Raw genomic sequence first — 26,199 nt, 5'->3', positions numbered from 1 at the left:
AAATAATCCCGAGATTCAGCAGGTCATTTTCTAGAGATGATAGATGAGTGTTTTAGGCTGATTTGCCCTCAGATAACGGTTAAACCCTGCAGCCATGAGAGTCGTCTTGTGTTGTGTGTTTTTACTCCGAATGGACCGAGTCACTACGCTTTTGTCAAATAGACGGATCACCAATCATTATTCTCACCCTAAAGTCTGACATTGTGTTACACATGTGTCATGATGTCATGCACACGAGGGGAAGATGCGTTTAAAATCATATATCCTGCACAAAGATGTTTTACTGTCTCCCTCAGAGGTGACAGCAGAGGTGTTGGGTTTCAAACTCATGTCCCACAGGCTGCATGGAGGAATGTGAAATTACCTCGCGAAACCGTTGTATTCCTATCATCCCGCACACATTTATGCATTTTAATCCTCAAAGCATTACATCAGAGTGTAAAATCCTTAAAGGTGACGTCTGACTCGTTGCAGTTGCTTTGTCTTGTGGAGAGAAGGGAGGCAGATAGCATGTAGCACACGTTTACCCCACAATAGCCCTGTTATTTTGGCTAAACGATGTTTTAAAATGCAAATATTTTACAAAGAAGCGTTTGCTTTGCGCTGATAATATTCCCTCCCTTTTGAATGCACAATAAAATGACGTCTAGCTCTTTCTATAGAAATGCAGGACACAGGATAGGCTACAGTATAAATCCTAGGTTAAATGTGGGATTAAAAGGTGCATGTGCTGGACAGACTGTAAATGTGTCATCAAATGTGTCTTTCAAACCAAAAATCAGATTTGATCTGTGTCTGGCATCAGTGTGGATATTTCCACAACAAAGATCTGAGGAAATGCCTGGAAAATGTGCTGGTCTGTTGATGCCCTGTTGTTTTCCCCTGACGCAAATGCTGCTGTGAATGTTTCCTCCATCTCAGAGTAATAATGCTTCACCTGTACAGCTCAAAGTGTTGATGAGAGCCGTGCAGCCGGCTGTCAGACCATGTGTTATGGTGCAGCTTGTAACACTGTGTCCTGCTGATGCTGGTAGGGTTGGATGCAGGCGTTCTGTAGTATTCTCCATCCTCCTTGCCTTTAACCTTTAGGGAGTTGATACAGAACCAATTATCTCCTCACCTGCAAGTGGAGAACTTCTGTTAATTAACAATTGCTCCCCAGATATTAGTCAACCTGCCCGGGCTCATTGGTCTGGTCCTGTTGTTTTTTTGTTTTGTTTTTTTGCAGCTGCGTATTAAACTTTCTTTTGTATTACATTTGGTTCAGGTTCCAGTACCTGTTATTGAACCCAGACACTGAGGAGAATGTGTTCATCTTAAGTATTTTAAGAGCATTTAAGAAAATACTAAACTGAGAATTTACCCTCAAGCCATCCATTATGTAGGACAGATTTGGAGAAATGTGACATTCCGTCACTCGCTCTGCAGTGAATGGGTGCCGTCAGAATGAGAGTCAAAACAGCTGGTAAAAACATCACAATAATCCACACCACTCCAGTCCATCAGTTCACATCTTGTGCAGCAAATATCTGTGTGATAATATCATCCATTATTAAGATGTTTTTATAAGATGTTTGGACTCTCATTCTGACGGCACCCATTCACTGCAGAGGATCCATTAGTGATGCTACATGAAGAAACAAACTTGTTTACATCTTGAATGGCCTGAGGGTGAGTACATTTTTGGGTGAACTATTCCTTTAACTCATAAATGTGTTGTTATCAATGCCATATTTCCTATAATCAAGATTATTTCATGGAGTTTTGGATGGCTGCGCCACATAGTCTTTCCAGCAAGGAGTTATTTATGAGCTTAATCAGTGTATGGAAGGGTTCTTTATCATTCCACGACTTTCACTTCCTCATAACTCAGGATGTGAGTGGTTAAAGGTCTTAATCGAAACCATCACCTGTGTCTTTATTGTTGACCTCAAAGCATTACTGTTGGCAACTTCCTGTAGATAAACCTAAAACAGTTTTCTTTCAGGTTACTGGTATGGCACTACACTCTGCCAATTTTTTTGATGGTTCCTCTAACAAACATACCATTTCATCTTAGTGGAAAAGCATTCTTTAGATTATTAAAATGTTCTTCACATTAAGAAAATAATATGCTTCTTTTTAAAAAAAATCTGCAAAACCCTCTTTTGATACCTTTTTTATTAAGAGTGCAACAAATGAAAAGTGCAACAAAATACAGGTATTTTTGGACAGAATATTTGGTATGTGAGGATGTTGCTCTTTCATTACTGTGATATGTTCTAAAGGTGTGGCTTTAAGTTTGCTGATTAAGTTCATGAATTCTCAGTTGTTGATACGGTACAAAGTCTACAGATTGCTTTTTAACATTTTTGTGTAATGCAATAGTTTCTGATGTATTTAGATCCCATTAGATGTGGAATATTAGGATGTCATGCCAGAAAAAAATTCCTATCATGCTAAATATCAAAAAAAAAATTCTCATAACTCATCTGAACTGTTTTGATAAAATCATTTAATCTTATTCAGTCAACATAACATGGAAACATTTCAGACATTTTGAAGCCTTGGTTCAAAAGGTTGCAGAAATATGCAAATCTGTTTTTAATTATTAATTACTTTGGTTTTTGGTTTGCTCATCTCATAGTTTAGACTTTTGTAGAATCATATTTAATAGTCTAAATTATAAGATGAGCAGTGCTGTATTGTGTAACATAGAATAGTTTAAAGCTGAAGCGTGTTACTTTCACGCATTGAGTGTCAAAAAAAATGATGACCATTTTCAAACAGGTTTCCTGAGCACTGCTGGTCAGATTGTCCCGCCCACAAACTCATGCCATTGGTTGAGCCAAGGTTTTGATTGACAGCATATCAAACTGGGTCAGGAAAAAGTTTTAACATGCACAGATATTTTTTTTATAGAAGTAATCGACCATAAAACTGTGTCTGTCTGTTTTGTTCAAGTTTGATTAGTGGGAATTCTGCTCTTGTTGTTTGGAAGGACTGTGAATTTGTCATCGTGTCTTGTACAGTTGACTGGAGCTGGAAACGCAATAATGAGCTAACGTGGGACATTGTGTGTGTTTGTGCACCCTGCATGTGCCATCCTCTTCCTCACCTCTAATGATGTCGTCTGCTTTCAGGTAAAAGTGACACAGGAACTGAAGAACACTCATACGGAGCAGCTCGGCCGCCTGCATCTCAAACACCAGACGGAATGTGATTTATTAGAAGATATGAGGTAAGGCTTTAAGTTAAAACACTGCCTAAAACACACACGCATCTATAAAAACAAACGGATAAAACAGGCCGCAGAAGAAGAAAAAAAAAGAGTAAAAATTCTCCCCATTTTTGAAGAACGAACACAGGAGCGGGATGTGACGAAGGCATTTCCTTCGGACTTCCTGCTCACAGGCCAGTCGTTCCCACAGCTGGAAGTCATAACTGTGCTGCTTTTCTCTTTTTTCCCCTGTTTTTTCTCTCCTTGTCTTCTCTTAAAAGGGATTGCGGGCTGCTTCAGAGCAGGGGGAGGGAGTCGTGTTAAAACCTCTGCGTTTGGACAGAATTTATGCACATCTTGAGCTTGTATGTGTTTGTACATGCTTACGGATGTTTAAGAAGATATTTGACTGTGGCACACCCTCACAAGGGAGCTGAAGATGAAAATTGCAGTGCAATAGTAATCTGCTTTAGAGGCTATTTTGGTGTGTGTTTGTGTAATGGAGTGAAAAGAAGTTTGTGTCCAAAAGAGATTGAGAGAGAGAGAGTCAGGATAGGTTAAACTGCATATTTTTACAACTGATTAGTTGACGGACTGCCTAAAAGACTAGTCTAATTTAAGGGTGAGAATGTCATTTAGTTTATGATAATAAAATAATAATTACTTTTAAACACCTCTCCCATTTGCATTTGATTTTTTTTTATTGCAAATTATAAAAAAAAAACGTTTGCTTGCTGTATTTTCCAAAATATCCATAAAGTCACATTTTTAATAATTTGAAACATGTTGCAACTTAAAAATGACTTATATACTTGTATTCCAGGTGCTTCACTCTGTCATACTGTATAGCTTTGCCCTTATTTACAACATAGAAGGCCTGATTCTTGGTCTGATTCTTAAATTCAGTAATCTGTATGTCATACCTTCTGCTTGGAGAAAGGACAAACTTTATTGCATGTAAATTCTGCAAGCATCTAGCTTTGCATCCTTGCAGAGAACCGCTCGCTGCACACTTTAAAGGATAAGTTCACTTCCAGAGTAAAGAAGAAAAAATGGAAAAGAATCCTGGAACGTATTCCTCAAAAACCCTCATTTCTTTTTGACTGAAGACAGATCCTGGATGTCATGGGAGTGAGTAAATGATCAGGAAATTTTTATTTTGGAAGTGCACTTATCCTTTAATAGCTTTATGCCTCATAGCCAAAGACCTTCAGCTGGTGTTTCTGCTGTCCCCGACTTCAGGCAGAAAAAAAAGACAAAAAATAGTGAGACATGAAAGTCAGTCATGCAGTGAATCAGCTAACCATCTGGAATCCTGCTGAATGTGCAGATCCCTGGCTTCTGCTAGCGATGATGCTACGCACTACATCAATAACCTTAATCAGGCTAGACGCCGTATTTAAAGGTGACGCTTGTAGTTATTTATGGCGTGAAAATGCTCGTTTTTAATGTGCAGAAACAACTGCCACTGAAACATTGATCTGTTTTATTTTATTTATTTATTTTAGGCCTGTCAACTTTGTCTCATCTAATTTTGAATCACTCTTTGCCTGAATAATAGTCAAGGATGGAAGGGAAGGTTTAAATGCGTGAAAACCCCTTTGGAAACACTTTTTTTATTTTTCATTTTTTTTATAACATAATTATGACTATTAATAATTTGGTTATGATTTTTAGCCATTTTAGCCAGTCTGATTGTGCATGTACCAGCAGCACACAGCACCTGCTACCACTGAATTACTTTATATTTGTCCCATATTGTCATTAATACACATACTGACTTCAACTTGGACCACTAAATAAATGGACTGTTATTGTTATGTAAGTATGAGGGATAGATTATTTAGTATACAGAACATTTCAAGAGGGATTAGAAAATATTTATTTTCATGCATTTTAAATGTTTAAAAATGTGGAAACCACTCATTGCGTCACATCTCCTGACTGCATTATTATTTGTAAAATAGGGGCTTTGAGTGTGTATACATGGTTATAAGTATATCAGTTTATAGTTCATTAATTTAGGGAAATGAACAAGTGTCTCAGCCCTCAAGGGACTATTTGGCCAACCAGATTATTCCTTCTTAAAAAGCAAAATGTTATTAATAGTGTAAAAAACATCACCTTTAAAGCACATGCTGATTGATGGACCAGCATTACTCAACATTACTCACTACCGTCCAGCAACACTACATTCATTGAAGGTAAAATACTAGAAAAAACAGGAAATTTTCTAACGGTTCCCAACCCTAGATGTAAACTTGGAATTATGAGAAAAAAGTCAGATGTTTGCCACAAACATAGTTGCAATTACCTTTTTTTATTTTTTATTCTGTGGCAGAAACGGACTTAAATTTTCAATGCTGACTTTTCAATGAATTTAAAGGAGTAGAGTGTACTTTCATATAAATCTCATTGAGATTAAAAGTTCATCAAACACAGAGTTAGTCAAATTAGACTAAATTTACAGTAACATTTACCAGTGTTCTGCAAATTGAATGGTCATGGTTTAAATTGAGTCATTTCAATAGGAATGTGCACAGTTGGGAATTTCGCTTGAGGGTGGAAGATTTCCCCACGCAGATTTTGCATCGAACTCAAGTTGATTATCAAGTTGAATTTGTATTGATAATTGATTTGTTCTTTAGATTTGAGCTGTTTGTTTAGGGCCTTTCGCAAAAACTTATTTATGGTACTGGGAAATAGTTTGTGCAAAATAGTCCCAGTACTTTAGCATAGTTCTGGATTATTACAGATGCCAAAAGCTGATTTTGTTGCAACAAGAAATCTCATGGTGTCATATTATACTAAGTGATTTTAAAAGTGACTTTTACTTTTACGGACTTCGCTTCTTTTTGCTCTCTCATTGTGAAATACATTCATAGATCTGGTCTCTGTGCTCTGTTCTTTGATTCTCCGTCTGACTGTTGCTGACAAACACGTATGCAAACAGTCTCAAGGTGGTCTAGAGGGATAAATCGACGTCTCAGCCAGGAGTCAAAGAGCCCCATTGATTGAGCGGCTCTTGTGAGTTTGATCTTCCTGTTTACCGCCTCTGAGCGTAATCTCTCCAGGACGAGAGGAAGGCTGTGTGAGCAGATGTGTTATTACCCCAGAACTCCAACACAGTCACACTCGCACTGTGTCAGATATATTTGGCAGTGGTGAGTTCATGGTGTATTTTGGGTAGTGTTGCTGACTCTTCCAGACCAGAACGCTGGAGTCAGTAGTAACTCCAAACATGAAGCGCTCTGCTGTAGTCGGTGTTGTTCTTTTCCTCCTGTTGCTCACCTAGTCGTTAATGCGCAGATGCTGACATCAGCACTTGTGTTACTTGACCTGTGTTAACTGATTTAGGGACCTTCCTTTTCAGTTCAACCTTTGCATAGACCGCCCCCTTAGTCACTGTTGCTACATTCAACAACCAATGGAGCTCTAATGCAGGGAAAAAGACATTGCCGACAGACAAAACAGAGCAGGTTACTTTTGGTATGAAACAAAGTGTCAGCTTTCAAAGTTGTCTTTTTTTAAAGAAATTTAAACCATTATGTGGTTCTTTAATGTGTGGTGAGAGATCGCTGTAGCGCCTCATTTCAAGTGGCACATGAACCAATCATCTCATCTTCTTTACTAGTTAAAGCATGAATTAGGGCTGGACAATATATCAAACGATATGATAATGTGCATCTCATCAGTAAAGCCGGTTCCCTGATTAGCGTGATCCATGATCCCCATCACCTATAAGTCTATAAGTATAAGTCTAGAATTGTTTGCCTTATGGGCAAAAATCAAGGTCTGATTGTTTAGAAAAGAAAAAGGAAGGGAGTTTCTTTATTTTTTTCCCCCTCTCTGTAATAAGAATTATTTAATTGCATGCATGCATGTATGTATGTATTTCCTATATAAAAAAATAAAGGCAAAAAGCTCCAGGTTTGCTGTGATTGTTTGTAAGGCTGCACCGTTGGGCCAAAACAAATTGTTGTGATTTTTATATACATAAATATGACCAAATAATAATAATAATAATAATAGCATTAACAATAATAATCATGATTCTATTTATTGTATATCGGCATATTCTCTAAAAAAAAAAATATTACAGAAATTTATCATACAGTATTGTAGTTTGACTTTATTGAATTTTCTATGGCTGTTCTAATATCTTCATTTTCAAATGTTAAACCATCATGCTTTTATTTTGAAAGAAAAACCACTGGGAGGCTTTAAAGCTTATCTTTTGTTTACCACAGCCAATTTATAATTGCTTCTCAAGAAGATGTTTAGTGCGTGTTGCATTTTCAAATGTATGTATGAAAACACTGGATCATGAGCGGCTCGTGTGTAAAAGAACACAGTGAAGTGCGTCACTCTTAAACAAACAGCGGTTTTATTTATTAAAATACATCTTAATCTTTGTGATCTGAAAATTGTACAAAGCAATAGCGCAATTTTGGTTTTATTTTGCTTAATCGTGCAGCCCAAAAAACAGCACGCCTCTCTTCTTCACATAACTTGAGGAATCATTCATATCTGCAGAACAAATGGTGTGGGACGAATTATTTGCCCAGGGCAGCAGTTGAGCGACTATCTATATCAGAGATGTCCTGATACTGCCGTCAGGAAGACATGGGAGGGAGCTGAGGGATTGTGGGAAATAGCTGAGGAATCCTGTGTGATATTAAAGAGTTGAAAAGAGTTGTTGTTTCAGAAACTGATAGATGGAGCAGATGAAAAAGAAGAAAAAAGCAAAGCAGACGAGAAGAAATAGTTGCTTTGAGGGAGCCGCCTTGTCCTGTTTGTGTACGAGAGACGTAATGAGTTCCATCAAGACTCTTCTGGTTAAAGCTGTGCAATTAATAGAAATACAGTTCCCTTTTTAGACTCCAACGATTATGAAACCCTGTGCCCCGTTCCGCCCCCCTTTCCAGCGGTGCGCTTTCGATCCTCCTTAAAAACCTTTTAGCTTAAGTTACTTGCCTAAGCAGTCAGATACTCGTTAAAATATGTCAAAATGCAGCGCTTGAAGATTATTATGCACGGAAACCCTTCCTGGTTATGTCTTAAGTGAATGCAAACGTGAGGAAGAAAATAAAATGCATCCACCGCGCAGCTCTTAAAGTGACAGAAGCCTATATTTCTGCTGCTGACTGTGTGCTTCGTATTAATCAAACAACAAAAGACAAAGAGAAAATCCCTCGCTGCTCTTGACTGAAGGACTTTTGTAGCTTTAATAAGTTCTTACTATACTGCTTATTTTACATTTGATTATAACATTTCTGTACTAGGCTTTTTACTGAATACTTTAGACTTGCATAAAAACGCAAATCACTCTTTGTTTCATTTGTATCTTTTTTCTTAGAATTATTTTTCAATCATGTTTGAAGACTTTAAGTAACCCTTACTGGCATCTAAAATGTAGATGTCAGCAACCTCATTTACAGAAAACATATATTTGATATATGTCACTATATTTAAATGAATCTTTCAATCGTATAAAGTTTTGGTCATGTGGCCCACTTATAATCATATTAAATAATCGTGCTTACAATATTGACCAATATGATTCTCAGCCCTAATTCTGACTGGATCTGTTTCTCTTTTGCACTTTCTGATATAGGAACAATTTTTCCTTTGAATTCCAGTAAAAATAGCTAGATTGTGACATTAGAATTTGGTCGTTGAAAGGCTGATGTTTGCTCTTGTTATGTTGAGTTCTCCCAAGGTTTTCTGAGTCAGATCTGACCTGAGCATTAACTTTGTCTTCCAAATGCACAGAAATCCTGCTCTCCATCATTCTTTAATGAATGAGCTTTTCTTACAACCATCGTCACACACACAAGCCCACATCTCTCAAAGGCTTTAATGAAATTGAGCCTGCCTCCCGAATCTCAAGGCTAATTTGATCAGAGAGGTATTTCATGAAAAGCCTTTTCATTCTTTCAACAGCGTTCTCAAACACCGAAACGCATCTGCTCAGCCTCAACCTGCGCCACATGTAGACCGTAAATGATACGTAGTGTGAACAATTCAGTTCGGTCTAGATAGACATGAGATTAAAGTGAAAGTTTTAGATATGTGCAAATGTTGTTCCAAACCTGTATGACTTACTTTCATCTGCAGAACACTAAAGAAGATTGAATAATGTCTTGATGTTTTTCTGTCCTTCCTTTCAGTTAACGTCAATGGAGTCCACCGTTTTGTTTTGGGCCCCATTGGATTTCATTGTAAGGACAAAAGTAGTTGAAACTATTTTCTATGTTTGCTTTTTCTATTCTGGCGTGAACTATATAATTAATCTGAGGGAAATGTCTGTTATGGTCGGTTCCTCACACAAACTGATTATATGAATTTCTAAAACTTATATAGTACACAGTTTGCACTTCAGGATTCAGTAAAATGATCAAAGGTGTCAGAAATCTTTGGCAACGTTCTGATCTCTTAAATATTAAGCAGCACAGTTGTTTTCAACAAAATGTTTCTCAAGCAGCAAATCGGCATGTTAGAACGATTTCTGAAGATCATGTGACACTGAAGACTGGAGGAATGATAATGCAAAAGTAAAGTAAAAATGTCTTATATTTTTTCTGTTTCCTCTCATAAAGCTATGGTGCTATAATTTTAGTCATTCAAATCCCTAAAGGTTGTTTGTGAGAAGGAGTAATAGTGACTCTTGCCTTAACTAGCACCATGAATCTGTATTATAGCACTCTCCGTGATGTCTTTAGAGCACTAGAACAATAGGAGCGTGAGGCCCAGACATGCCTTCTATCCTGGAGATGATCTGGAGGGCCGTGTGTGTGTGTGCTTTCTATTGTGAGCTTTTAGTGTGGAAAAAAGCAGATGACTGTGATCTGGGAAGGAAAACAGCACAAATTCCTGGAGATTTCAGACTGTGCTGTGAGGATGAAGGCTTTACAACTTGAAGCAAGCAAAACGGATTCGGATGTGAAAAGTGAGCCAGTGTGTGATGTTATAGAGCATGATGGGGGGGTTTCTGAAAGGGAGAAAGGAATTTGAGGAGGCATGTGAGAGCAGGAGGTGCTGATAAAGGAAGGAGGAGAACTGTAATGCTCGTCTCCCTGGAGTTCACATTCTCTTATGCTCACTTTAACACAAAGTCATGTTCTCCCACACAAACACAGCGTTCATAAGCAAATACAACCATACAGGTTTATGAATTCTTAAAGAGAGCAAGCGAGCCTGATGCTTCAAAGTGGAATGCTTTGTACCGGCTCCAGAAAGTCACGAAAACATGTGCAGGTCACATTTAAAACCAAAATAAAGTTTTGCATTAGGAAAATGTAGCCAATTTTCAAAAAAATACTGTAATGCATCAGACATTTTAACCCCTTTATTTGAATCTCAACTGATGTTTTTCAGATTATGTTTACTGTAATGCTGTAGTTTTCAATTAAATTATCCATTGCATATAAATATTTTACAATATAAGTAACATTTCTTGAGTTTTAGGTAAAGTGTCATGAAAGTAATATCACAATGTACACTGCCCTTCAGAAGTATAGGGTCAATAAGATTATTAAATACTTTTGTTCAGCAAGAATTTATCAAAATTGACTGTAAAGACGTTGATAATATTACAAAAGTTTTCGGTTTCAAATAAATTGTGTACCTTTCCACAAAAATATGAAGCAGCAAAACTCTTTTCCACATTGATAATAATGAGAAATGTTTTTCTAAGCAGCAAATCATATAAATCAGCATATCAGAATGATTTCTGAAGGATCATGTGACATTGAAGACTGGAGTAATGATGCAGAAAATTAATCTTAGCACCACAGGTTTAATTTACATTTTAAAATGTATTCAAATCCAAAACTGATACTTTGAATTGTAAATACATTTCAAAATTTTACTGTTTTACTGCATTGTTGATTAAAAAAATGCAACCTTAGTGAGCAGAAGAGACAAAAACATTAACATCTTCCAGACACTAAACTTTAAAAAAATTGCAATATTCCTCAAAATAGGCTTCAGCTACAGAGGATGTCACATCAGACACACACACACAAACACACTTGGCCGTCTGTGTTGTGTTGTGTGGAGATTGCATTGCTCTCACATCCAAACAAGCACTAATTGGAAAAGCTGGAAGTGAAATACAAGGCCTTGACCTCTCCGACCTCTTCCTCCCCTCTCACCAATAGCTCAGACGCCTCTGACACTCTTAATTAGATCGAAAACGCTCCTCCTAATGCCCATCGATTCATTTGTCTTTCGCTCGATCTCATCTCTGAGTCTCTCCATCTCTTTGTTGTACTTGGTTTCTTATTCTGAGGATTTAACTCTCCTGCTCTCTTGTTCTTGTCAAGTCAAACATCACTATTACTGGTTCTCATGCTTGGGGTTAGTGACTTTAACCCTTTAACCTTGAGTATTAAAGTACTGTTCCTCAAATATTGTTTCTTCACTTGCTAGATGATAAAAAATAAGATTGAAGGAGGGACTCAAGCGCCTTCGTATTTAAGGACCAGACTTTCTCTTTTGGCTTAAGACAGTAAAAAAAAATATATTTGCACACAAAAAAATTTTATGTAGATAGTTAAGGTATTTTTTTATATTAGGCTGTAAAAATAGTTCACATTATCTTTCTTAGAAACAAAAACCACGTCATCTAAGGTTTACTGACCTCTGGATTAGTTTTATCTGTTTATAACTGAACACACACACACACACACCCCACTCTCCCATCTGTATGTGTATTACTGTGTTTATGACTGTTCTTTTTAGGAAGTAATCAGTCATTTAACATTTAGTATACACAGATTTGTATAAACAACTCCCATCATGCAACGTGTTTTTTATGTACAGTGTCTTTTGGATAGTTCAGTCATGCTTAAAGGAATAATACACTCACTCAAAAAAGAACATTTGTGTCACTTAATTGAAACAGATTTGGGGAAATGTAGCATTGCATCACTTGCTCACCAGTAGATCCTCTGCAGTGAATGGGTGCCGTCAGAATGAGAGTCCAAACAGCTGATAAAAACATCACAATAATCCACAAGTAATCCAACACCACTCCAGTCCAGCAGTTAATATCTTGTGAAGTGAAAAGCTGCGTGTTTGTAAGAAATTAATCCATCACTTTAAAGAGTTGCTTCTGGCCAAAATACCAGTCCATAATAACAATCTCCTGTTGTCTCTCACTTCAAAATCCACCCAACATATACGTTTATTAGACTGTTTTGGCTTGTAAATGGTCTGTGTGTATTTCTGTCCTGATTCAGACGAGTGGCGAAAGCAATATAGGACAGAGGACTTGTTTAAATGATGGATTTGTTTCTTACAAACACTAATCTTTTAGCCTTTGGTTTGTAACGTCTGCCTATAAGATAAATGACATTGGCTGGGTCTGTGTGCGTTTGTAGTTTTGTGGGAGATTCCTGGGTTTACAGCTTGACTCTAGGCCCTCAAATTCCTCCGGTCTGCTTTGTGTGTTTCCGCACTAAACAATCTCTGCAGAAAGTGCCATTCTGCCCACCACAGTTCTGCTCTCAGTAAACACAATGTGTCTAAATGCTTCAAGTCCACTTGAAGTATTACCGAATATTTTTCATTTTGTGAATGTGCTCTGAATGTGTTGTTGTGGGACTAGTTAGGCCTACATGTTTATGACTCCTAAGCGATTGAGGTGTTCTGTTGTTGGATGTAATAATGAACATAGCAGAGGTCATTTACTCCTGACATCTGAGCCGATGAAGACACAGTGGATCACATTTGTTTCCAACATACATAAATGCGTTTATGTTCATACAAATCATTCGTGATCCAGCTTCACATACAGAAGAAGTGAATATAAGGTTTTATAATGAATCTTTGCAAATCACCTTTCCTAATAATATGCTAATTAGTAAGTTTCTCGATGAATGCGGGTAGAGTAAACAGTCCCTCAGAGAGCAGCTCAGAAGAGAGGGGGCGGGGTCAGCAGAGCTCATTAACATTTAAAGGAAAATACTACAAAATGGTTTGCTCTGAAAAGAGCTGTTTTTTACACTACCACTGAGAAAATGTAACAAACTATCTTACAGACTTTTCTTTAAGACCCTTAAGATTCATATTAACTTGTGGAAAATGGGCATCTGATGAGCCCTTTAATACTTGATTTGTTAGGGGTTAGTTGAAATGAATAGCAGTAATAGCAATGCTTGCAAGAGGAATCGTTATGATTGCTTCCAAGATATAATGATTGAATTAGCACATAACATTCAAGTTCTAATTGCAGTCATTGCTGTATTGATTTAATAATTTAAGTGGCATTCAATCCGGAATGACAGGGTTTCCAAGGACACTGCTGGGTTTTTCCCAGCTGTAGACAGACAGACCTGTTGGTCCCAGAGCAAGAGCCATCATTAGGCTTCCACGGCTCCTCAGGCTGAGATACTGCTCTGTAATTAGTCACTCTGAGGCTTGCTGTAATTATTGATTTAGACTTATATCTTTCCCCATTTCCTCTTCCTCTGGATGTCTCCTTTTCTGTTCGGGTTCTCTTTGTTTCCATGTATGTGTATGTTCGGAATGCAATACTACATACTTTATTTTTTTTAAATGTGATGCCGTTATTTAGCAAAAATGATAATTAAGCATGTTATCTAAAAGAAACATTTGCTGAATTTAACAAGCTACATATTTGAGGTCTAGTATAGTATATTGGTTCAAGAGTAATATTGTGAAATATTATTACAATTTAAAATAACTGCTTTCTATTTGAATACATTTACAAATGTAGTTTATTCCTGTAATCAAAGATGAATTTTCAGTGTCTTCAGTTTCACATGATCCTTCAGAAATCATTCTAATACGCTGATTTGCTGCTCAAGAAACATTTCTGTCTATTATCAATGTTGAAAATAGTTAATATTTTTTGTGAAAACCTTTATACCTTGTTTTTCTTTTTATTCTCAAGAGTTCAAAAGAACAACATTTATTTGAAATATTATGTAACATTTTAACCGCTTTGTCACTTTAAATTTAAAGGATCCTTGTTGAATAAAAGTATTAGTTTATTTTAAAAATATCTTATAGACCCCAAACTCTTGAACGTTTGATAGCGTAGCTCACAGTGGAGACATATTAGTAGACGTGACCTCAGGCCAAGTGACCTCTGACCCTAACTGTGCTGTTTCCTATGTAGGTCAGTCGTGGCAAAGATTTTAACATCTGGAGTTCACATGCTTCACTGTCTGAATGCAGCCTCTGCATTTCCTGTCTAGTAGCAACCAGTCCTCACCACACACACTGAGTCTGTTAAACCTTTGACACTGTATGCCACCTTCTGTTACCACTCCACACCTGTGGTCATCCTGTGCAAAGTCTAGAAAAAGACTTGAGTTATTCAGCTCAAAGTAGTCTGTGTGCGTGCGTGTGTGTACGTACGTGTGTGTCTGTGTTCGTGTGTGTATATGGGGAAGTCATGGCCTAGTGGTTAGAGAGTTTGACTCCTAACCCTAGGGTTGTGGGTTCGAGTCTTGGGCTGGCAATACCACGACTTAGGTCCCCTTGAGCAAGGCACTGAACCCCCAACTTCTCCCTGTGCGCCGCAGCATGAATGATGCCCACTGCTCCGGGTGTGTGTTCAACGCTCTGTGTGTGTGCACTTTGGATGGGTTAAATGCAGAGCACGAATTCTGAGTATGGGTCACCATTCTTGGCTGTATGACACTATATATAGTAATGTTTATGTAAATATTTTTATGGAAACATTTACGGTATGTAAATATAGTATTATTACCATTCTATTCATAAGTGGGTTTCACATTTCCATCCATTCAGACCTGTCTGCTTGCAGTGCCCTGCTGTGAGATTAACGTAATGTTAACTAACTAATGTTAATTAATACTATTCACACCAAACGTGATATAAAAAAATAAATAGCACGTTGCTTTTTTTTTAAAGATGAATTTCCCCCTTAATATGAAAGGAGTCGATTATAATTCAGCTTCGTTTTAACTTTTTTAAAATTTGTGGGAAAAAGAATGCGCGTTGTTGTACAGGCATTCAGTCAGACGGTGTGTGTGTGTGGTGAGGGTTATGATACAGCAGGAAAAAACAAATTTGTTGACTTGACTTTTGCAACAGAAAGTTGTTGTAGCAGTCAGAGGATGTGTTGTAACACCTGCTCTTGTCTGCTTGCATTTCTGTCTGTCACTGTCTGTGTCCGTATGATCTGATGCAATTTCCATTTATAGATGCCACTTGATATTGTGTTGATATTGTCAGGCTATATACATCCCTTTTTTGCAGGCAACAGCACTGACACAATCTTACTACATTAAAAAATTAAAAATAAATGAAAAAATGTCATAATAGATTGGCTTGTATCCTTGTTCAAGGAAAAGATTTTTGCTATACTGTAACTCGAGGTCACCCTGTCCATGCTCTTATGAAACCAGTGACACTTTAATTAGCAGCAGGTTCACTTCATCCTATAGAGCTGTGGTCTGCAACTTTTTCGGCATTATGTGCCATTTTAAATTTTCCTGGTTAACCACTGCCCCCCCCTCCCCTTTATGCATTCTTTATTTAAACTGTACAGACACATTTTAATATGATACATAAAAAAATAATAGGCCTATTCCATTAATCACTAATCACTAATAGTAATCACTCATCATTACTGAATTTTACTACATTTTATTTCTCAGCAAGGAGGGGGGTAAAATTGCTGTTTTTTTTTTTTTAAAGTAACTAAACTCAAATTCATTGTTTGTAGAGAGATACATTCGCAGACAATTTTCACGTCTCTCTTAAAATGACTATATTTGAGAGAAAAAAATTCGAGTAGTTTGCATCACTGGATATAGCTGTTGGTCATTTAGCATTTCAATAGTTATAAAAGTTAACTAATATTAAATGATCTCTCTCTTTAGAGCTAAACGGATGCTTCATGCTCTGCTTCTTTGAACAGTAAACCCCGCCTACTTTTATATGATTGGCCATCTCAGTCATTTTGACATTGATGATCGATGTTAGACTGCTGAGTCAGAAGTGCCTAGCAGCGATCGCACACACATCAGTAGACTAGCGCAATTGTATAATATGACAAAAACATGCACTTGTCCTTCCTTTTTAAATGCAGCTAAACCGATGATGTACATGCATAATGGCATTTTAATGTTTAATAAAAATATTGAAACGTTTTAGAGCATGCATAATTTGATATACATTTTAAAAAGTCTTTCTAATCTTCTAATAGCTCTAATAACTTAAGTTTTCATGCACATTAAGGATAAAAGATCATTACAAACAAAATCTATTCTTAAAGACGGAAAATAAGAGTTTATAAATTTCTCTGACAGCTTGGGGGACTTTTCCGGTGGTTTTTCACATGCATTCTGGAAATTTTTAGGGAGTGAGTGTGTCAGTGGATTGATTTTGACACTGGGACAGCTCTAGAAATCTTCACCTCCCTGGGCAGTGCACTTAATACTGGACAAGGGAGCTGACTGAGACGCTCCCTGGCTACCCGCCTACTATATATTAGGAAACAGTGCTATTTTGTATGCGGCCACAGTTTATTAGCACATCTAAATCCTAGAATAAGGTCTTATTTGTAAACATAAGTAAAAACATTAATGTATACTTGCAGTAAAGTAAGTTAATAATGTTCATGAGTGCATTAACTAATGTTAACAGATTCAATGTTAGTTCATGTAGGTAACAAATGAAATCTTAGTGTAAAGTATCACCAGTTTTTTTAGTCATTGCATTTCTAGATGTGATTAAGTTTATTTTACATTGTTTTTATTGTAAATAAACAACATTGTTATTCAGATGTGTAACAGATGTATTTAAAAAGTATCACCTTTTGTATTGTTCTTATGTTTTGTGCATTTTAGAATTAGTTTTCTTATATTAATTTTAAATGTCTTTTATATAGGTTTTTTTGTTCATTGTACAACTTTTCTTGTCGAGAAGATAGCCTTGCTGCTGAAATGGTGTTAAAAGAACAATATTAACACTTTGCACCTTGCAGTAAAATCCCATTAGTTTATGTTAGTTAACTAATATTACCCAACAATGAGCAATACATTTGTTAAAGTTTTTTTTTTTCCTTTGTTCATGTTATTTAATAAACATACAAAACTATTCGCTGTTGGTTCACATCAGCTCAGGCCCATTAATAATACATTAGTGCATTTTGGAAATAACGTTAACTAACAATAATAAATGCTTTAGAAGTATTTGTCATTGTTAGATCATGTAACTAATATTATTAACTTATGTTAACAAATGGAGCCTTAGTATAAAGTGTTACCAAAAGAATAAATAAATTAGTCTGTTGTTTTTGCTTTAAAAATATTTGGGCAGCATTATGCAAATATTTCAACATCGTGATGTAGAGATGTGGGGGTGTGTTTGAATGACATGTTTTAGGGGGCGTGGCAGAGTCTTAACTTTGATAAAGAATATCTCTTTGGATTTGAGACTTTAGTCTTGTAACACTCCAAAGTGAAAGGAAAAATTTTAATTGCATCATATGACCAACCCCCCTTTAAAACTGGAATTTCGCACGACTATTAACATTTTGCATAGTATGTGAACACGCAGTGTAAATGTGCAGCAGATAAAGAAGTCTTTAAAGAAACCTTTTCAGTAGCCGTGAACTGGGATGAAAGGCCTTAGGTGTGTTCACTGGCCCACAGACCCTTGGAAAGTGAAAAGCGATGAGCAAGCATGTGTGACATACCACACGAAACCTCTTCCCCCATAAACTGTTGGCGCTATGTAAGCCTATGTGAGCCTGTTTTGATAGGAATCTGGGTCCGGGCCACAGAGGTGTCCTGTAGTTAACTTTCCTGTATATTTGGAAGTATTTCTGCAGGGAGGGGGAGGTACGTAAACTCCTGTCTTGCATAAAAGCAATGTCACAAACACACTAATCCCATAAACCTGAACCACGACCCATATGATAGGACAGAGCCTGTTACCACGTTCCTTCATGATTTTTAAAACACGTGTCATGAGTTCCGCTGATTTGAAATTAAAATCAGAGGGTGCAGCTAAGGGATGAGATTATGGGAAAAGGAATTGGAGTCAGCAGAGGGAGGAAAAGCAAAACAAGTCGTCTAGTCTCAGACTGTACTCATTTGTGATGCTGCGAATGGAGATGAATGCTCTCAAACCATCAGCTGTCTGGATGCCTCCTGCCCTCTGGCTCGAAAACCAAAGCAGTCATACAAGGAAGAATGTTAAAAACACCGTCTCCACGGCCAACTCACAGGATGATGTGTGATGGAGATGAATGATTCTTGCAGCTCAGAGAGTTTGAACTTTGAAAAAAATCACAACTGTTAATCTTGTGATCTTGCGTTATGATTTAAATTCAGCATGAAACCAAAACCGACCCAGTTTACATGATTCATGCATATTTCTAGTCTTAATGTGAATGTTATTCAAATCTGCACTGAATAAAAAAATAATGTAGCATTTACTTTTGAAACAATTTTCACTTACAATTTTGCACAGAATTGAAATGGCAAATAGCACTTTTTTTTCACTGTTTTTCTTTCTAATTGCAGAACTTACAGCCAGAAAAAGGCCACACTGGAGAGAGATTACGCACAGGTGAGATTACGGTTTTTCTGTTTCTTGATGTTGGTGATGATGATGATGTCTGAGGGTTCGTGCGTGTTAATCTTCTCACTAAAGTCTACTCTAAAGTGTTGATTACAGCCCTGTTGCTTTGATTCATATCACGCTGCAGCCGTGCAAACATTCAGTGCTCTTTTGGGAACCATCAAAACAACAGCAAATCCATCGCCTACCCTGGTTTATTGCAATAATAGGATCACTGGAAATCTGGTTCTTCCAGCATAATATTAAGGAACCTCTTGTTCGATAACCAGGCAGTACTGAAAAGCCACTGTCTTTTGCTTTTCAGAGAAGTAAGAATCTGTCAACAAATGATTGATTTCAGCGAATCACTGTAAACCTGATTGAGTTGTGCAGACATTGTGCCAGAAGTCCAAGTGTTTCAAACTTCTGTCGCTTTTGAATATTGGAAAGTATGCAAAGATCTCATGCCAAGTTAAGCTTAGCATAGATAAAGTATGAATTATGTTTAAAAAAGAAAAAGATAATAATGAATGCACCCTTTGGTTGACTAGATCGATTCAGTGAGATTCTATCTTTAGTAGTTTGCAGTGGGTTTTATAGAAATGATTTCTGGTTTATCATTAGTTGGTGAATTATGACCAAGCATATTGTCTTGCTGATTAAGTATGTTTCGTGTGCTTGTTTGATTGCATGATATAGCAAAGGTTTGTAAACGTGCATCACATTGAGGCATGGCAAAGGTCATAGATTGGTTCACAGGTGATCAGTCCTTGAGTTTATTACCAGGTTTAAGGTCTCTTCATATTTCATAAGCACACTTTTTTGTATTTATCATGCATTTTGACATTAGGCATCATGCCGGCAGATTTTAGTGCTAAAATATAATTTTCTTTTTTATTATTGCACTGGTAATATCTTGTCAAGAAGATATGTATTTAGCTATCTCCAGATACTGTTTGAAGTGCATTGCATTTGAAGCTGAAGCATTCAAATGCAAAAGAAAAAGAAATAGCATCTTAAGAAAATGTGTTTGCTCTTTGTCGACCTCTGGATGTCCTGCTATGTGAAGTTTACTCGATGTGGTCAACTAAAAGTCAAGTTTTCGACATTGTTCACATGTCGTTTTGGTGTTTTTAAAATGATTAAAGACCAACCATGTGCAAATTCATCAGTCAACACCATTCGAGTTAAAGTGGTCTGTGCTGCTTTGATTGAGTGGAGGCGGGGGACTATTTTGCATATTCATGTATCCACATAAGGGTGTAGTTTTATTAAAGCCATTTTAAGGCAAAAAAAAAATAATAATAATAATAATACGCAGGAAAAATGTCATTTTGGTTATGAAAACTTTAAAGGTATAGTTCAGCCAAAAGTGAAAATTGTCTTAATATACTCCTCCTCAAAAAAAAATTCTTTCTTCTGTTGAACACAAAAGAATGTATTTTGAGGTATGTTGGTAACCAAACAGTTGACCGTAGCCATTGAATTCCATAGTATTTTTCCCATGCTATGGAAGTCAGTGACTAAATTTGAGTAAATGATGACAAAATTAACATTTTTGGGTGAGCTATCCTTTTAAGGGATATAATTAGTGACTGCAGGGGACTTTTAATTGCAGCTTCTGAGATATAAATGAAACTTGTATTTGCAGCATTCTCGACAGAAGAAAACTGAGGGATGATGTCATGCAACTGCTTCATCAAAAGATGTGAAGGGAAGGATGCTGTCTCTGAGATTATATGCAACATTATTAACTGTTGGATTTGGAGCTCGTATTCTGTGTGCGTGGTTGTACGGTGGTCCCATGTAATGATTTTGGCACTATTTTAGCTTATTCGGTGTATGACAACACTTAAGGAGACAGTATTATAGTGCACAAGCTGTTTCAACCTGTAAAGGTCTCACTATAATGTTTATACTACGGTAGATGTGTTTGCATGGCTATTAAGTTCCAAATAAAAAGGCGGAAATAATCAAATGAGATGACATGGATTTCGGTTCTGTATTTAATTCACTGCATCATCTTACGCACATTATAATGCTGTAAACACAAACGCCACATGGTCTTAATGAAGACGTGCACGCACAAACGCACCAGATGTATGACACATGGAAGAGTATTTGGGCTTTAGAACAAACAGTTTGGTGGATTTAAGTTATAATTATATTGGAAGAGTTTTCTTTATTCCAAAACTGCCTTGTTTTGCTGAATCTTCTAGAATCTGATTATTTGTATGCATATGCATAGGCTATTTGTATGCATGTGCGATAAAGTTTATAGACCTTTGAACTTTGATCCAACTCTTGTGTTACTTAACTCTTTCATAATTGACTTATATGTTGTCAGAATTTTGAGTAGTTAATGATTTACAGGTGGGACGTTTGTGATGTTGTTAATATTTAACTCCTATTGTATGCCTCAATGTTTAATCGGTTTCTGTTTTACTGTATGGCACATTTCCATAACCCATAGGACATAATGATGAATCTCGAAAGCAGTTTTTAGTTGAATCTCAGTTTGCATACTTTCAAAGCTGTATTATATGCAAAATTGGGTTTAGTGTATCCTAAATCATAGTATATTAAAATAGCATGACTATTGTGCTCTAGTTTTCTGTGGATTTTTGAATATGCATAGCTTTTACATTTACATTTACATTTATTAATTTAGCAGACGCTTTTATCCAAAGCCACTTCCACATGAAGAAAGTGGAAGCAATCAAGCTTTTGAGCAAATATATCGAACAGAGACTTGTTACATACTCAGTAGTATGTGTGTGTATAGCAAATATTTAAGCAATTTTTCTAGCACTGAAAGATTACATCCTTTACATTAATTCATGGAAAATTTAGCTGATTGTTAAAGTTTTTTGCAAAACAAAATATATATATTTTTTGTGAATATATATATATATATTTTTTTGCAATAAACTTTTACAATCAGAAACTTTAAATCGTTTTGTCTCATTAAATTCGATGTCTCACAATGCTTCTTTTTATTTGGGATACTTGTTCCTGACTAAAACCAAGTACACATTCTTATATTTTGGTATTTTTGTCTGATTTTCGAATACTTTTTTGCTTTAAATGTTTGTCGTGCTGTTATTTCTCCCTAGCTGGCTATAGCTTAATGATTAAAAAAAATCCCAATTGGACAATTAATAGGAAAAAAATACTCAGGAACCAGTGCTGCTGCTGCTGCAAAAAAAATCACTAATGCACTCTATTGTTGTTGTTGAGCAGAACACAGGTGAAGGGGCGGGGCTAAGATATCTGTTCTAAATTGTTCTAATGTTGCCATGGCAACAATGTCCATCATTTTCTACCAAAACAGGCCACAGTCTAATCGTTCCCTTTGGCCGATTAGGAAGGATAGGCTAATTCCTATTTCTCTGAATGGACCAGTTTTCATCTGATTAATAAAATGACTGAAAGTGAGCTTGAGGTCCATCCATTCAGCTCCATGAAGTCTTTTATCCTTTATCGCACTTGGCATGCTGGCCTACTCACGGCCTACTCACACATGAACATGGTGTGCTGTGCAGCTGTCCACACAAATAAACATTGTTTTATTGCCTAGGCCTGACGAACAGAGGAACACTTGTTTTTTTAAAGAAGAGGGGGAAAGAAAGGGGGTGTGGCTTTGAAGCTGGAGTCAGTCTATCCTGTGAGCCGAGCCAGCGCTTGGATCGACTCGACCGCCATCACCGCAGTGATGAGACATTCAGTATCACCGCTGGGAGAGACCGAGACATCCACACTGTACACTAGAGAGACAGTGAGGACAGTGTGTGTGTGTGTGTGTGTGTGTGTGTGTGTGTGTGTGTGTGTGTGTGTTTCTGGATCGCACCGTAACAGATGGAGAAACTCACTCTCTCTCCTCACCGTTCTCTGTCTTTCTCTTTCTGTTCTTCGGCTCTAATGAGTTGCCCGTGTGCTGCTGGCTCCTGATGCGGAGAAAAGGCAGGATGACAAGATGAAGGGTGAGAGATTGGGAGAGGAGTGACACATCACATGGACGTACATCGCACAGCGCGCAGACGTACATTAGACACGCATCTACAAACATCTACAAACACCTGCACCTGATCTACAGCTGGCAGATATGATCCTCTAATCTATATCATACTGACTAGTTTTTTAATTTAGTATCTCTATTTCTTCTCAAACATAGGATAAGGGGAATGATACAATTTTTTTTTTACTTTACACTGAAATATTTCTAGTTTTATATTTGTGTTTATTATTATTATTGTTAATAAATAACAACAATTATAATAATTTATTTTAATTACTGTATTTTTTCCCTTTTATTCTTTTTTTTTACTTTACACTGAAATATTGCAATAATATTTTCTTATTCACCTTAAAATGTTTTATTTATTATAATTATTTCGTACTTTACATTGAAATATAATATTGATTATCTTGTTTACCTTTTTTTATTTAGGAGTAGTAATATACTAATAAGCGAACAACAGTATAATATAATAATAATAACTATTATTATTATATTTTTCTTAAATGCTTTATTTAAAACTGAAATATTACGGTACTAATATTTGATTTAATTTAATATTTTTAAATAGTAGTAGTAAGAAGAGAATAGTCCAATTCATTTATAATCTTAAACTTGTGTAATGGATAAAGCTGATGGGTAATTGGTCAATTCTAACCAATAACCAAATAGCTATTTTTCTCCATTTCCCATTTTTCTAGTCCCACAGTCGCACCATTTCTCGGTCTCACTCGTACATCTAGAGCTTTCCCACATATTTGGTTGCATTTTCACAACCTCTGCTGCCAATGTAATTAAATGGCTTCATTTGTGAGGACATCCAGTGGGAATGTGAAATGTGGCCCATTTCTGGCACATCCAGCAGAAGCAGACCATGCTTTTGAACCTTTGGCCGTCATTATATGTAGATCACAAGCCCCTCGTGTGAAGGCAGAACTCATAGCTAATTGTTGGTCACTTGTGGGTGGAAGGGTCATAAAGTACTAAACTTTAACATAACTTATCCCACACCATTTGTAACCACCTAGCAACATGCTATTAATTATCGCAACCAACTAACATGATGGCAATGAGTATTGCATGGCAAGATCCACTATAGACTTACTCATGCACCAACCACAAATCACTGAGGGTTGAAAAAGCTTCTTGAGTGGTTTAGGAAGATTATTTGCTTGTGCATGTGTAAATATTGAGGGTAAACACAGGATTATATTTGTGTCTGCATGCATTAGATCTCACACAGTTGGTTTGTCTGAGTGTGTGAGAGAGAAGAGAGATTGTGCACATGGACCTGTATGTTGACCTGACACTGTGAGATCTCCAACATCTCTGTGGAAAAACATGCCTCTAGTTCACTCCAAAAACCTACCTACCAGGGTCCAGCTAAAAATGAACATAAGTGGCAGAAAGCATTGACAACTTGTATTGCTTTCCCACAAATGATGATTTCAGGGACAGAGTAACAATTAATAAACTAATTTGCATGCAGTTCCTTGCACAATAATATGTAATGACTTCAAAATGCATTTTAACATAGTACATGATTTATAAACCAATGCATTTTGATGTTTCCGTCGCATAAACAACTTCATATAATGTGCTTCTGTGATGTGCTAAACTTGATATTAGCACATATAGTACACTTGCAATTATAGAGACCTTAAAGGGATAGTTCACCTAAAAACAAAAAAAAAGAGACCTACGCTTTTTATGATGGATGGATGCACTTTATTGGACTTCTTTTGGATTATTGAAAAATAACACCCATTCACTGCCATTATAAAGCCTGGAAGAAACCAGAACATTTATATATATATATATATATATATATATATATATATATATATATATATATATATATATAAAATACTCTATATATTTTTATAAATATTATATATATTTATAAAAACTCCAATTGGATTCTTCTGAAAGGATTTGGCCAAAATAATTAATTATGCTTCCAATATTTTGGAACAGCTTTTTTATTAAGGAGCAAACCTATGTAATATAATACAGAAGCACAGCAAACCTAGAGCTTAAAAAAAAACTCACAATTATTATTATTTTTATTATATTTTTCCTAAAAACATCCATTTAGTTTTTAACAATTTACTTTTTATTTCACTTTTAAATCTGTAGTTATTTATTACTTTTTATCACTTTTTTTCCACTTTCATTTTAGTACTTCAAGTTGATATACTATTATGGTTTTTATTAATATTTTTAGTTTTTCTTTTTGTGTTTTAATTTCAAGTAATTTTAATGTGTTTTGTCATTTGTATAAGTTTTTTTTTATATGTGTAGTTTTTGTTATAGCAAATTTTAGTGTTATTCATTTTAGCACTTCAAGCAAGACAAAAAAAACTGCAAAATACAAACTATTATAGTTTTATTCATGTTTTTTAAATATTTTTTTATTTTAATTTAAAATAATTTTCTGTTTTGTAATTTTTATTAGTTATTTTAAATATCTGTTTATTTGTTATAAATTTTGTCAGTTTTAGTTATTTTAGTTCTTAAACTATACAAAAATGGCATAAATGAAACAAACAGAGAGCTAGTCACATTCTCTCTCTTCCCACCATCTCTCTTTTCCCCATGGACACATTGGGCTGTAATTAAAGGTTTAAATATTTCCCTCTTTTCACTTTAATCTGGGTATTCTCAGCAGCATTGTGACACTCATCTGTCAGATGTAATTATCTTGCCAATAATCAGTTGTGCATGTCAGCGACACTCATCAAGCCCGTCAGATGTGGCTTTATCTGCATGTTCTGCTAACCGCGGTGAGATCACAGTAAACCAGCCTCAGTCGTTCAGAAAAGCATCTTCGCGAGCAGCGCTGGAATGCACAGTCTTTTCCATCCTTCTCTCCAGCTGAGACACAATCAGCCTGACGTCCGCAGTGCAGCTCTCCCCCCTTCACACGCGCTCCTCCAATCCCCCTCGCTCTCGTGCTCCCCTTCCTGGGAAAGTCTCCGGGAAAGGTCTTGCATTTGCATAATCGTCTTTAGTGCCATTGTGGGCGGGCTCTCGGGGAGAGCGGCAGCCGTCACTGGTCGGCTCGACCACCTGTCCAGAACAAATCAAGCGGCTCTTTGTGCAGCGGCCGGACCCCTCCCTGCTCGCGCTCACATCCACATGCTAATGAATAAATTGATTCAATATGACTTAGATGGACAAAAGAGAGCCATTAGTCTGTTAATGAGAGCCCGAAGGATTTATTTGTTTGAGAATAATGATAAATTGCAATATATCCATCTGTTTTCATTTGTTTAACTGCAAGTACATAACTGTTAGTCTCAATGATCACATTGTTAAACTTGACACTCGAAAACAGATCTTGTATCTGCATAGCCATAACTCACTGCAATTATTGTTACATTTATTGAATTATTTTGACGTC

General features: G+C 36.4%; 1 protein-coding gene across 2 annotated transcripts in view; it reads left to right on the top strand.

The window, feature by feature from the left end:
- LOC127934356 (F-BAR and double SH3 domains protein 2) overlaps positions 1 to 26,199 on the top strand; it is a 74,805-nt gene that overhangs the window by 459 nt on the left and 48,147 nt on the right. For both annotated transcript variants that reach the window (XM_052531681.1, XM_052531682.1), the window contains exons 2-3: positions 3,123 to 3,220; positions 18,739 to 18,784. In XM_052531681.1, coding sequence (XP_052387641.1) covers positions 3,123 to 3,220; positions 18,739 to 18,784 — 144 coding nt within the window. The remainder of the gene's footprint in view (positions 1 to 3,122; positions 3,221 to 18,738; positions 18,785 to 26,199) is intronic.

This window comes from Carassius gibelio, chromosome A18 (genome assembly GCF_023724105.1).
Source record: "Carassius gibelio isolate Cgi1373 ecotype wild population from Czech Republic chromosome A18, carGib1.2-hapl.c, whole genome shotgun sequence".
NCBI classification, from domain to species: Eukaryota; Metazoa; Chordata; class Actinopteri; order Cypriniformes; family Cyprinidae; genus Carassius; species Carassius gibelio.
Note: the sequence above shows the minus strand (reverse complement) of the source record. Positions and strands in the feature narration are given on the sequence as shown.